This window comes from Megascapheus bottae, chromosome 15 (assembly GCF_031878675.1).
Source record: "Megascapheus bottae isolate mThoBot1 chromosome 15, mThoBot2.hap1, whole genome shotgun sequence".
Lineage (NCBI taxonomy): Eukaryota > Metazoa > Chordata > Mammalia > Rodentia > Geomyidae > Megascapheus > Megascapheus bottae.
The window spans coordinates 13967374-13980206 of record NC_143523.1 but is presented as its reverse complement, the minus strand read 5'-3'; the positions used below and the strand labels follow the sequence as shown (position 1 = coordinate 13980206).

General features: G+C 46.5%; 1 protein-coding gene across 4 annotated transcripts in view; it reads left to right on the top strand.

Annotated features, from left to right (window-relative positions):
• The window catches only part of Vti1a (vesicle transport through interaction with t-SNAREs 1A), a 338753-nt gene extending 326262 nt beyond the window's left edge, over positions 1-12491 (top strand). For 2 of the 4 annotated variants that reach the window (XM_090345875.1, XM_090345877.1), the window contains one exon: positions 2192-12491. In XM_090345875.1, the coding sequence (XP_090202001.1) occupies positions 2192-2285 (94 nt within the window). In that variant the 3' untranslated portion in view covers positions 2286-12491. The remainder of the gene's footprint in view (positions 1-2191) is intronic. The other 2 variants (XM_090345878.1, XM_090345880.1) reach the window with 1 other exon arrangement.
• The last annotated feature ends 342 nt before the right edge of the window (positions 12492-12833 follow it).

Here is a 12833-nt window from a genome sequence, read left to right as displayed (position 1 = left end):
TTGAATTTGCCCAGATTTCTTCTCTATTCTGTCTTGAATGGAACCATGACAAGTTACCAAGGGCCATGCCAGGTCACTTGTCCTTCCTTGAATGTTTTCTTTTGAGTCCCTGAGCACCACTGAGTGGTGTTTGGCCTTCAGAGGTGACTTCCGTGTGGTCCTCACAGGTAGTGCCACTGAAACCATGGAGGAGTGATGACAGGAAAGCCAGCAGCTGTGGGTGCACTCGAAGCAGGGAGCCCCGCTAGGAAAACCAGGAGGAACTGGGCATGAAGGGATGCCTGGGCAATCACTTTTCCAAGCAGGCCCCAGATTAGACAACTACCATCCATGGCTTATCCTACATTAACACCATGTATGCTTTGGGGTCCTGTGCTCACAGATAAATACAGTTGTCACTCAAGCTATAAAAGAAACATCCTACCACAGGTCACTGAAAGCAGAACTTTAAAAATGTTTCCAGTCTTTTTGTGTGTTCTACACGCCCATTTCCATTATGCTGATAACCTTTGCAAGTCTGCTGTGGGTAACTGGTAAATAGAGATCTTTTTGACTGTGGCTTGGCTTGTGGGGGGGGGCGGGCAGGGAGGAGTACCATTCTAAAGGCTTCAGTTCCTTTCAGAGCAAAGGAGAAAAAAAATCAATTTAAGTTTTAAATGGAGCCAAGTAGTGCCAGCCAGTGCTCACTATTACCCTTACTTTAATACGATGTTAAAGTCCTGTTTTTCACTTTTTTTTTTTTTTGAGGGGGTGGGTGCACAGAACCTGCCTGCCTCTCGACTAATTATGGCCTGTTAAGTCTGAATTAGTTGTCATGGCAGAAGAATTAATGGCAGGCATAGACTTTTTAGTGGGAAAGGGAAGAAATAAACGAGACAGATCTTAGCCAAGCCCCAAGTGATAAATGAGGACGGAGTGGACCATCCATCTCCTGCAAGGAAAGTGGACATGAGTACTCAGGCAGTTTTGCGGAAGATGTGTCAGCAAATGCGATCGTTTTGTAACCTGTCAAGAGGAGAGGGAGCTGGGCCTGTTAGGGGCCACTGAGGAGTGGGCTGCTCTGATGTGACAGCCTCCATTCACCCATGCAGGGGGAGAGGGGAGGGTGGGAGCCAAACTACAGCCTGTTTCATCCTTCCAAGGAACAAACATCCAAGTGCTTTAGAAACTGCTCCAAATACCTGTACAGGTCTCTTTGTGAGGTACAAAGCAGTAGCAGGTCCCTGCTCAGTCGGATGCTGGCTTAGTCCCACCTGTCTTGTCCCACATCCAGAGACCGGCAGAGACCTCCTCCCACCTGTATCTGCAGAGTGGTGGGATGCCAGGGCTGTAGGTCTTTAAGCTGGGTGGGCAGCAGGCGAGACGGCTAGCCAGCCACTTCTGGGTTTCTATTTCTGTGTGCTCTGAGAGCGAGCGAGCGAGCGAGCGTGGGCGAGGCTGGTGACCTAGGCTCTCTTTGAAAGTCTCAACAAAGCATTCTGGTGTGCGACCTCCTTTCTTGGAATGAGGTAACAAATTATGAAACAACTTCATCGGAAGCTCTCTGCAGGCATCTGGAGCTCAGTTCTCCTCTGTTCTCTGAGGTCGCCTTCAGCAGGGCTAGACCAAGGAGCTGGGCATGCCTGAAGGTGTGGGTCCACTTCCCAGCTCACGCCAGGCCCCTTGAAGATTTTGCATTGTTACTCATTTCCATCTTGCCCCAGTATACAGCTCCTGGCCTGATGGAGCATGAGCCCTACTGACAGGTGACAGCTTTGCAGCTGAGACTGCAAGCTTGACATTTGCTTCTAAATCCTGCCCTTTTCTTGCTATGTCTCTCTTTTGCTTTCCCCAGGTATTTTTATATAGGTAAGTTCCTTACTGACATATGTCTCCTTAGAATCTCCCTTTCATAGGAAACACTACCAAGATGGGGGGGAGGGGGGAGAACCAGGTTTGTCTCACATTTTAAATTAAAAAGAGAAGCTCACATGAGGCCCTTGATCACTTAAAGGGACTACATGGTACTCGGAGCCTGCAAAGCCATTGATTCCTTTCAGCGTCTCTCTGAGTACAGCATGAGAAGCGCTGGGCTTCCCTCCCCACCCGGCAGGTTGTGGTTTCATTCATCAACTTTGTCTTGGAGGATCTTGGTGAGAATGCCCTCCGCTGATCTATGTGCCTGTCTTTCTCTCTCCCCTCTCTCTCCCAGAATCATCCAGAACCGCATCCTGCTCGTCATCCTGGGGATTATCGTGGTCATCACCATCCTGACGGCCATCACTTTCTTTGTCAGAAGACACTGATGTATCTGCTCTCCCTTGATAAACAGCAGCCGCTGCTTGTTCTGAGTAATTAAGACAAAATGGTCACATGAATCATCCTTCGGCACTGACAGGCCCTGGGTGACCCCTTCTCTCCTTCCCCCACCGTTCAGCTGAAGTGCAAAGAGTGTACAAATATTTTCTATTCCTGTTTGCATGTGGGTTGGTTTCCTTTGTTGTTGTTGTTGTTGTTATTTTAAATAGGTGAAGGTAAATGTTTGACTTTTGGTTATTTCATCTACTGTCCAAAATAGTGTTGGTGACATTTTTTTTTTACCTTGTGGCCATGTTGGGGGTCAGGGTTTGGGAGAGGGTATGATGAGTCACTCACATCTGTTGTCACGTACCTCTCATCACCAAAATATCCTTTGGTAATGTCCAAGAATGGAAATACATAGAAAACTAGGGACCAGAACCAGTAAACATCCAGCAGGTCGGCCCTGCCCCTTTCCAGGCACAGTGAATAGAGTCAACCTGCCCGTGTGCTTTGCTTCCTAATGAGAGTATTTAATGTCACTGGTACAGAAAATTGACTTAGCACTTTCCATGTTTTTCTGTTGCGTAATTTTTTTTAACCCAAGAATATTTTTTGCTGAACCTGCCTTTTCACAACTTTGGTTACTGGCTTCGAGAAATATTTTCTTGCCTTTCCCCAAATCCCCTACTCCTCAGAATTTACTGGCAACATGAGCCCTGGATCAGTATTTTAATTGTGACCTCATCATCCCTGACCTATGTAAGCATCTCTGTATCTTTTCACTGCCGAAAGCAGCCCTCATACATGCAGAAGGTCTGATGGGGTCCTCTCCACATCCATTCCAGTATGTAAAGAGAACATGAATATTTCAGTAAGAGCAAGAATAATACTCCATCAGTGTGAAATTTCCAGCATCCTCATGAATAGGGGTGAGTCCAATAGGATGGTAGAAATCAACTTTCTGGGGAAAGAAAATTGTCCACTAACTTCATCCCAAATAATAAGGCCTTCCTGCAGAGGGCTACAAAAGGGTGAATTTGTTTTGTTTTATTCCCCCTCCCCCCAGTAACAAATGCTAGCAAAGGCCTTCCTGAATTCACTACGTATTCAACCCCTAACGTGCTCTGTGAATTTTCTTTCTGTCTGTCTGAGGTGTCTGGGAATTGCGTTTAAAAGGAGTTCATTGTGATCCAGTTTAGAAGTTTCCCAAGCTGAGGTCATTTTCCCCCTAGTCATAAAGTAAAATGGGTCTTTCTTAAGACTTCCTATGGATGTACGGGGTCTGTGTTGTCTTTTGAATATGATTGGAAGCTTTGGATTCTTAAAAAGCAAACCTGTTCTCTTCATAAAACAAATGCCAGCCACCACTGCAGCACTTAATTTACCTTCCCCCTCCCAGAAAAGGACCATTATTGTATAAAGAGGAAATGTAAAATTGACCAGAGAAATCATACTCATAAAGACAGGCCAGAGCACACGTGTTCAGATACATCATTTAGCATTGTGTAACTATCAGAAGGATGATGTGATTGTGGTAGAGCAAAGCAGGACAGTTGTGCTAATTTTCCTGTCGGTGGAAGGGACCCAGTGCTGCAAGAACCTTACTTCTGATAGTGGAATTCTGTGCTAAACACAGAAACCATTCAAAACTGAGCAAGCAAATAAACTCCCCTTCTACATCTGAAACACATATAATCCCGAAGTACACCGACCCCGCTGGAGGCTTCCTGCACAATTGTTGACCCTGGTTTAGAACCTTGTGCCTCCCATCTACCTCTCAGCAGTCTTCCCAAGGATGATCTAATTACTGATATTTTCTGACTCCTTCCGCTAAAATCTGTGTTCATACTCAAGCCATGCAATGAGCAAGCAGGGCATTCCATTGCTCACCTCACCAGTGGCTCGTTCTGCCGACTTCTATGTCTTCACCAGTTCTTTGTGCCTACTGTTTTGCTCCAGCACAGCCTGTGCTTGGGTGTAAGAATTGGAACAGAAAATCCTTGGCCTTTTAGTGCCATCAAAACCCCTGGAGAGTGACCACCTAGACCAAACCAGGGAGCTGGTCTGAAGATCCCTTAAAGTCCCTTCAGGCCTCCTGGATGCTATAGGTGAGACTCAAGGGGAAGGCCAGGTGGCTTGTCCTTTTACTCTGACGTAGATCGTAGATCTGTGAAAGGTACTTAATATATAGACTTCAGTTATTGTTGGATCTGCTTAAAGACGGGAAGCTTTGTGAAAAAAGAAGAGAAGGAGGAGGAAGAGGAGGAGGAGGAAGAAGAAGGAGAAGGAGAAGAAGAAGAAGAAGAAGAAGAAGAAGAAGAAGAAGAAGAAGAAGAAGAAGAAGAAGAAGAAGAAGAAGAAGAAGAAGAAGTTGTTGTTTGCTGGAGTGCGGGGGAGGGGAGGGGCTGAAGATGAAGACATGGAAGAGGAAGAAGAGAAGAACCTCTCCACATATAAAATTCATTCAGACTAAACAGTTTCCCTGACAGAATAAATAAAGCGAATGGGACCCCACTCCAGAATCAAAAGCAATTCAATTAAAGTCTCTGAAGTTGTAAAGAGTTTTAAATGCTCCACGTTGAAGGGGAATGGCTGCAAATGCAGCGGGCTTGACGTCAGCTGCCAGGCCTGAGCTGGGAGGCCATTTGCTATTCTGTTTCAGGCAGGCTGGATTGTCTTATTTTGGAACCAGCTTGGTGGGGGGTTTGCTTTGCTACTGCTTCTGAGCCCTGAGCTTCAAAGGCTGAAATTAATAGTGAACAAAATTGTGCAGCTCTGGCCGTCCCATGCGGGGCAGGCCCATTGAGGGTTATCATTAAGTAAAGAAATAAAGTGGGGGAAACAGCCTGCCTGTTCCAAAAACCTCATCAGATAATGACCTCAGTGATTGGGTTTTCATTACCAAGCAGCATCCAGAGATTCTCAACCCATGGAAGAGGGGAGGGACAGAAAGGAAGAAAGGGAGGGGGGAGGAAAGCTACCGTCTTTCTCTCTTCCTCTCTTTCTCCTTTTTTTTTTTTGCACATCTTTTCTTTAAAACTGTCAGATCATTTCAGTATTTCAAATCCGAGGAAAACAGCCTGCCTGCTGCTGTATTTGAAGTTGTAATGGTGTCAAAAAGTCACGACTGACTGACAGCCGTCAGTCCCAGAGGGGCTCATTAAATCATAAAAACTTGACAAGGAAATAATTGCGCATCGCCAGCAACTTGGCGCCTGTTTAGACGTTTTTATTTTCTTTCATTATTAGTCCCCACCATTACGTTCATTAACAAATTGCATTAAACAACTGTTAAGGGCTAATGATTTGTTTATCGCTTTTTTTATTATTATTATTTAAACATTAGCTGTGTCATGTGGTACCTCGGCAGACTCTTGCCGTCGTCTGACTGAATATTTTTCTACTCCGAGCTCTGGGTACTGTTGGAATATGAAATAGATTATTCATTACTCTCCTTTTTGCCACTGATTTGGTTTCATGTAGCGTCTTGCACAGAGAAAGATGAAAACTTGTCAAAAATAGGTTATATCTTATTCGAAGGGGCAACAATAGCAGCAGGTACAGGCACACTTTAATATTTAATTAAGGTGGATGTTAACCCCTTTAAATGACTTTAGCTGTAAGTTATATTTAAATGTAGAGGGGGAAAAAATAATTGTTCTTAATTTGCAACCTGTTCAGCAGGCATTCTTTGTGGAGTTAGGTGGAAATTTAGAGCTGAATGTTGTGGTTGTTGTTATTTCAATAATGAAATTTCCCATCATAAATATGCATCACCGTTTGTCTACGTAGTTGAGAATTAAGTCCAAGCGATGGTTTCCTCCTCGCTTTGGTTTGAACTCCTGGCCTCATGGGGCACTCTGCCTGGGGAGCGGTGGCTTTCTTGGGAGGACTGTGTGCTCAGGGCCAGGAAGGGGCTCCAAGGACTGCTGGGTCCTGTGGCTAGCGCTGGTTTCAAAGCAGCTGCTGTGAGTCCCCAGTCTGCTGGCCACTTGTCTTCCCCTTCAGCTGAGTATGTGGTTGGAAGCTTGTGGTTTGTCTACGGAGAGAGTCTTAAAAGGAGACCTGTGTGTCTCGTTAGGGGAGAGTGTTGTGGGGTGTCTTGGGCGCCCTAGGCAGCTCATTACCAACACAGCTTCCCTAATGGGCAATAGGAAGTGCTGTGTGGGGATTGACCTTCCACCCTTTTTCCTTTCCGGGACTTGGCATTGGAGAATTGATCCGTTTTTCCATGGGCTGTAACTTTGAAGGGCCAGGGAAGACAAAGCCCCATGGTCAGCCTAAATCAGAAGCCAGGGGCACTCTTCAGCTGTATCTGCTGTCTTTACCTGCTCACTGGTTTGCTGGATTTGTTGAAATGTTCAAGAAAGCCACCCTCAGAGGCCTGGTCTGTGGCACTTCAGGGCTGCAGTGTGATGGTTACAGCACAGGGAAAACCTTGGAGCCATCCCACCCTCCTGTCACCAAAGGTACCAAATGCATCAGGTAGCTCCACCATGGGTGTGAGGGAAGGAGATAGATGGGTTCCCTGCTCATAGTTGCAGATCCCAGGTCCATCCAAGGACAGGAAGTCCTACAGACACCATGGGCCAGCCCTGCAGCATAAGTCAGGCAAAGGCTGGTTTCAGGCCTCCTTGGTCACTATACATGGATGGACATGTGCACAGGCCATGATATAGAAGATCTCAAGGCTCCATTTCCATCCAGCCCAGCTGGTTCACGTGATGGCTCAGTTGCCTTGGGTGATGATCTTACCTCACTAGAAGAAAGGAAGCCTCTGTGGTGAGCTGTCCCCACTGACCTCTAATGACCCTGGCTTAGGCTGCTACCTGAGATTAAAAACCAACCCTTTCCTTTGAGCTTACCCTGTGCTAGAATTCACTCACTTAAACCTGACCCCACAAAATATTCTTCAGTTCAAACTAGTGGCATCTATGAATCTGGCAGAGGCTGTCCAAATAATGTGATCAGTCAGGTGACTTCACTTTTTTTTTTTTAATGAAGCCATTGAGTGAATAGCAACCAAACACAGGAGCCAGGGCATCCTGGAGCAGGTGATAAGGAAAGGGACAGCGCTCACCTCGTGTGAAAGTCCAGTCACACTATTGAGAGGCTGCCTTCTCCTTGGGATTTCAGGTCAGAGCCAGCTTACTCATTGCAAACGGGTGAAACCAAGATGGCAGGACAAGTGGGATGGGAATGTAGGGGGAGGGAGGATTACATGTTTGTCTACTGACTTCAGCCCAGGGACAAGCAAAGAGGAGCTGCACTTCATCAGGAGGAGCTCTCGAAGACGACCACAGGGTCCCCTGCCCAACACCTGCACCATGGTGTGGTGTGCAGCCTGCCGTGGGGAAAGCACTCCCTCTTTTGAATCTCTTTACGGGCGATACATAAATACCCAAGGCATCCCAGGGAGGGGGGAGGGGGGATGGCAGGAAGCTGAGCTCCACTCTGAGAGGACTGTGATTCTGTGAACTCATGCGCCCTCCTTCCCTTCATCCACACAAGGCCCTTTGGCGTGAATAATAGCTCCACAGCCCATATTGATCGGCTGCCCGCGCAGCCCCACAGAGAGCCTGGGCTTTTCCTGGGGGCGGGATGGAGGAAAGCAGAACAGTGATTCCACCTCCCTGCTCCCCAGGCCTTCCTCAGGTGTATTCAGAAGGGGACAGTGCCAGGGGGGCAGGGGGAGGGGTCTGCTCCTGCTCAGCTGTATTGCTGTACCTTTTTTGTTATCTTGCCAAGAAAAGTATATAAGTTAGAGAGAAATGGTTTTTTTGTTTTGTTTTTAGTGGGTTTTCTTTTTTTTTTCTGTTGAGGCATCACAGATTTGAAAATGAACGTATATAGTTTTCCAGGCTCCAGCCCCTCTCTAGAAGATTCTGACATTGTGTACCCAGCATTGGACTAAGTAAACTATACTGCACTTTTTTTTTCTGTTAATTTACTACCTTGTGCCGTCAGAAAGTAAAGGAAGTGAGAAGGTGGCTCGAAGCCTTCACTGTGGGCACAGGACTTGTTACTAAACTCAGCAGACAAGTGTCCTCCGTAGACAGGTAACCACTGAGATGAAGCTTACCGGTCTCATCGTGACAAGACTGTGGCTGCCTTGTCCCCTGTCCTGGTCTGCATCTCTGTTGGACCCAAGGAAAGTTGCCAAGGTCTTGGCCCCATGAGAGAGTTGCAATCGCACATCTTACCTCTAAAACTTCGGACCTTCTTCTGACCTTCCATGCTAGCATGGTACAGGCTCGGTTTTCCATGGGAAGCTTTAGTCCTGCTGGCCACTGACGTCTCTGGGTGAAAATGTCTGTCCTTTTCCCGGGGGCCAACTTGGGATTTGTGACAGGAGAGGTCTTGCCCGTGGGGGAGCATGCAGTGGACTTGGGGAGAAGAGAAAGGGTCAGTTCTGTGAAGTTTCTCTGCATTGCTGCCTATGGTAATGACAGGTCTCTACACAGGGTCGCTCCTCTGGTCTCCACACTGCCTGGCCAGATCCTGGGGCTTCGAGCCCTGTGTTCCAGCCAGGGCCACACACAAGTAAACATGGGATGCAAGAACGGGCTCTGCCCAGGAGGAGTAGGTCTCGGGGGATCCCCTGGCAGATCCATGGTGATTACTGTCCTGGACTTCAGCACATTCTTTCCCTCTATCAACCTCATCCATTCACGTTGCTGCTTAATTGGAGATAAATGTTTCAAAGACTTCCCTACTGGGCTGGCTTCAAACCCTTATTCTCAGATCTCAGCCTCCTGAGTAGCTAAGATTGCAGATGTGAGCCACCAGTGCAGGGGATGGGGAGTAGATTTCTTTTGCTCTGAACCATACCCTACACCAGGGTTGGGCAGGAAGAGGTGTGTTGGCACAGAAGGATGTGACCATGTGACCATCGGAACCTCTCTGTCAATCATCCAGTCACTTAGTGTCTGTGCATTCATCCCACCCAATCTTGCTACATTTCTAAAGAAAGGGCAGGGGCATGCGGGGAGGGGGCAGAGAACCAGATGGCCCCAGTGAGCTCATTATTGTCCCCCAGACCTCTAAATAATCAAACCTTTCCCCGTTTGAAGGAGGAGAAGTGTAATCAGATTTATTCATTTGGCCCATGAATATTTACTGAGCATCTACTATATGCCAGGCCCTGAAGGCATGCAGTGATGAAAATAGATTAGAAGTCAGAGAGTCTTGCCACACTGGGTGGAGGTCAGAAAGCTTTTCCTCCCAGTGTCCCAACCTGCTTTCTGATCTCAGATGCCAGTCACTCTTAGGCTCCTGATACCATGAGAGGCTGCTCCTGCTGCCACCTCCTACTGTTGCTCCTGACATTGGTACCCCATTCCTGACATTAGTACACCAAGGCTTCCTCCACAAAGTGCCTGCAGACTCACATCTAGAGTGGACAGAGGAGAGGTAGGACAGGGATAGGATCTGTTTAGACCAGCACTGACTTACAGAGCCTTTTGTCCCCTTTTTGCCTCTTGTTAAATGAGAAAGGTTTGGATTTAAAAATGCAACTGGAAACCCAAAATATCACAGAAGAAAAATATCTTGCCAGTGGGTAAGAGGTATATGAAGAGAAGTGTGGCTAGCTCCACCAAGTCATAAGCACTTACATGGAGAAATGGCCTGTCTCTCCTTCTCCTCCCTATCCCCACCTGGAAAGGAAAAGTAGAATCAGGATCCAGATCTGGAAGTGGAGTTGATGTCCCCACCCCCTAGACAGTGGAGATGCTGATGTCAGGGTGGATGCCTGGCCTCAGGAGGGAAAGCACCTGCTCCTCACAGCAAATGCAGCAGTAGCAGCATTCCAGCTTCCATTGGCCTCTCAGAGACCTGTCACCCCCTGGGCACAGGAGGGTTTAAAGAAGCAAACATGGATCCTACCCCTGGCTACCCTGATAACAGCTATTGTGCTATGTTGAAGGAATTCAGATTCACAGAGCCTTTGAGCTCTGCAGGCTGCAGGACCCTTGTTGGTCATTTCCAGATGTGGAAATGGGGTCTGAGAGGACATGTGACTTGTTATAGATGTGCCAGTCAGTTGCTGATGGGCCAGGAGTGTGGACTCCACACCTTTGTCCTCCAGTGCAGCCTCTCCCCTCTGCAGAGGGCTGTCTTTTCTCACTCCACCACCTGCTGGGAATTTCATCGTTGTGGTCTTCCACTCCCTCTCCCAATCAGCTAGTGACCCCAGTCAAGCCTTTTGCTGTCCAGAGATGATGGCCTGGTAGTGTTGGCTTTGATACCAAAATTATGAAGGACAATTAGAAAACAGTGCACGATGTGAGTCCTGTAGCATCATAGTCTCCCCCTCCCCCTTTTTTGAGACAGCATCTCACTGTGTAACCTAGGCTGGCCTGCTTAATAAGCTCCACTTGGTAAAAGAGCTGACAGGTAGACTGGCATCTAGTGTAAGTTCAGCTACTAGGTCTAACCACTGCGCTCCCCCCAATCACTCATGATTGTTACAACCTAGAACAGAAGCCCCAGTCTAACAGCTGGGTAGATGCAAAACAGCAAGTTATGACCCAGAGAAATTCCATTTCCAATCCAAGCAGGCAGTGAAATAGGGAGACTTCCACTGACCCAAGTGCTGAAGCCTTGCAGTGTTCACAGCCCAGCCCTTGGCTTCCCAGCCACCTATTCTGTTCTCAGTCCCAGCCTAGCATGTAGAAGCTCAATACAAAGTGCCAGCACCAAGGAAGATGTTGCCAGCCAGCGGTGCATTGAGCAGTCTCCCTCTTGAAAATGGCAAGATCTGGAGTGCATGTCATAAGAGAACAGGTTGAAATTGCTTGAAGTTGCTCTCACTGTGTTTGTTTATTTGCCAGTTCTGGGGCTTGAACTCAGGGCCTGGGCACTGTCCCTGAGCTTCTTCTCCTCAAGGCTAGCACTCTTACCACTTGAGCCACATCACCACTTCCAGCTTTTCTGTTCATGTGATACTGAGGAATCGAACCCAGGACTACTAAGTCACTCCCAGCCTAATGTGTTTGTTTTTGTTTTTACCTTTATCTTTGAGGTTGCTACTGGACAAGGATTAAATGAGCCCAAAGAAGGGACTATTTTTGTGCAAAAATGTGTTTCCTCGATGGGCACTGATGACTCTCACCTGTAATCCTAGCTACTCAGGAGGCAGAGATCTGAGGATCATAATTCAAAGCCATCAGGGAAGAAAAATCCTTGAGACTCCTATGTCCAGTAGACAAGAAGCCAGAATTGAAGATATGGTTCAAGTGGCAAAGGAAAAGTCAAACATGAATAGGAGGCTGAGTACCCAAAAAATCATTAAAAGGGGCTGTCATTTTAAGTAACATTTGTGTTGGTCATAGGCCAAGTTAGTGAGTGAGTTGTGTTAGAGTGATCTCAGGCAAAATGTAAGTAAGGAATCCCATACTTAGAAGGGTTATCTGAGAGGTTAGAAAAAAATCAGATGCTATTTCCCCAGCAATTTCTCAACAGTTGGTGGTATCTTTTTCTGATATTAGAGTTGTGGGGGATTTCGTCCTATTTCTGGTATGGCATTTTGAATGATGTCTTCTGGCTCCCGCTCAACTACCTCGAGGTGATTCATTAGGCCCGAGAGCTGCTCCAGAATGGGATTAGAACCCATGTAGTACACGGTCACATTAAACTGAGATCTGCTAATTAATTGCTCTGCCCTGTACGTGTGGGATAGCGCTCCTTCCCAGAGGAATTGTGATTTCATGGTTCCTAATGATGCTGCGATTATATTATGTGGATCACTTCGGCAGGGGGTGTCAGAAGCAGGGCTGGGAGCCTATCTTGGGATGGAGAGAAAAAAAAAAAACCTCCAAAACCTGAGGTGGGAGGAGGGAAGCTGAATGGCTGTTACCGGTTTGCATTACCATGCAGCTGATTCTACATCTTATTCAGGTATCAGTTCCAAAGCCCACATAGCCAGCTCCCTGTACTGCTTTCCCTAGAATCCTGACATGTTGTTTTGCTTTTGGTTGTTTATTTATTCCCCCTAATAATCACAAGGTGGATTGTGTTTCTTTGTAATCAATTTATTTGCTGTAATCTTTAAAGCAATTTATTTCAAGACTTATTTTCATTAGGTTCCTTGGAAATGTGGTTCTACCTGTTATTAGTAAAGTAATACATTTTGAGAGTTGTTTCTTGAGCTAACCTGTATTATTGGATGAGTTCAAATAAATGCCTAATGCCATATGGGTTGTTCCCATCTTTTGCACTTGAATTATTTATCTTGCTGCCATTCCCTTTCTGCTTGAAAGGTAGTTATAAATCTTCTTGGGTACTTCAGCATTCTGCCACAGCTCAATCAAATCAAACACAGTTACTTTTTTATTTTTATGATTTAAATCTTTTTTTCATAAATTTTTATTGTAATTAATAGAAGGGTTACATTATATTCACCAGATAGAAGGTGCATTACTTCACATACATTGATACCCTTTCTCATGTCTTGGTCCCCATTTCCCTCCCCCCACCCCCGCCACTTATCTTGTTTTCCCCCCTTCCCTATCCGACTTCAAATAACCAAAATAAGCATATTTACAATATAT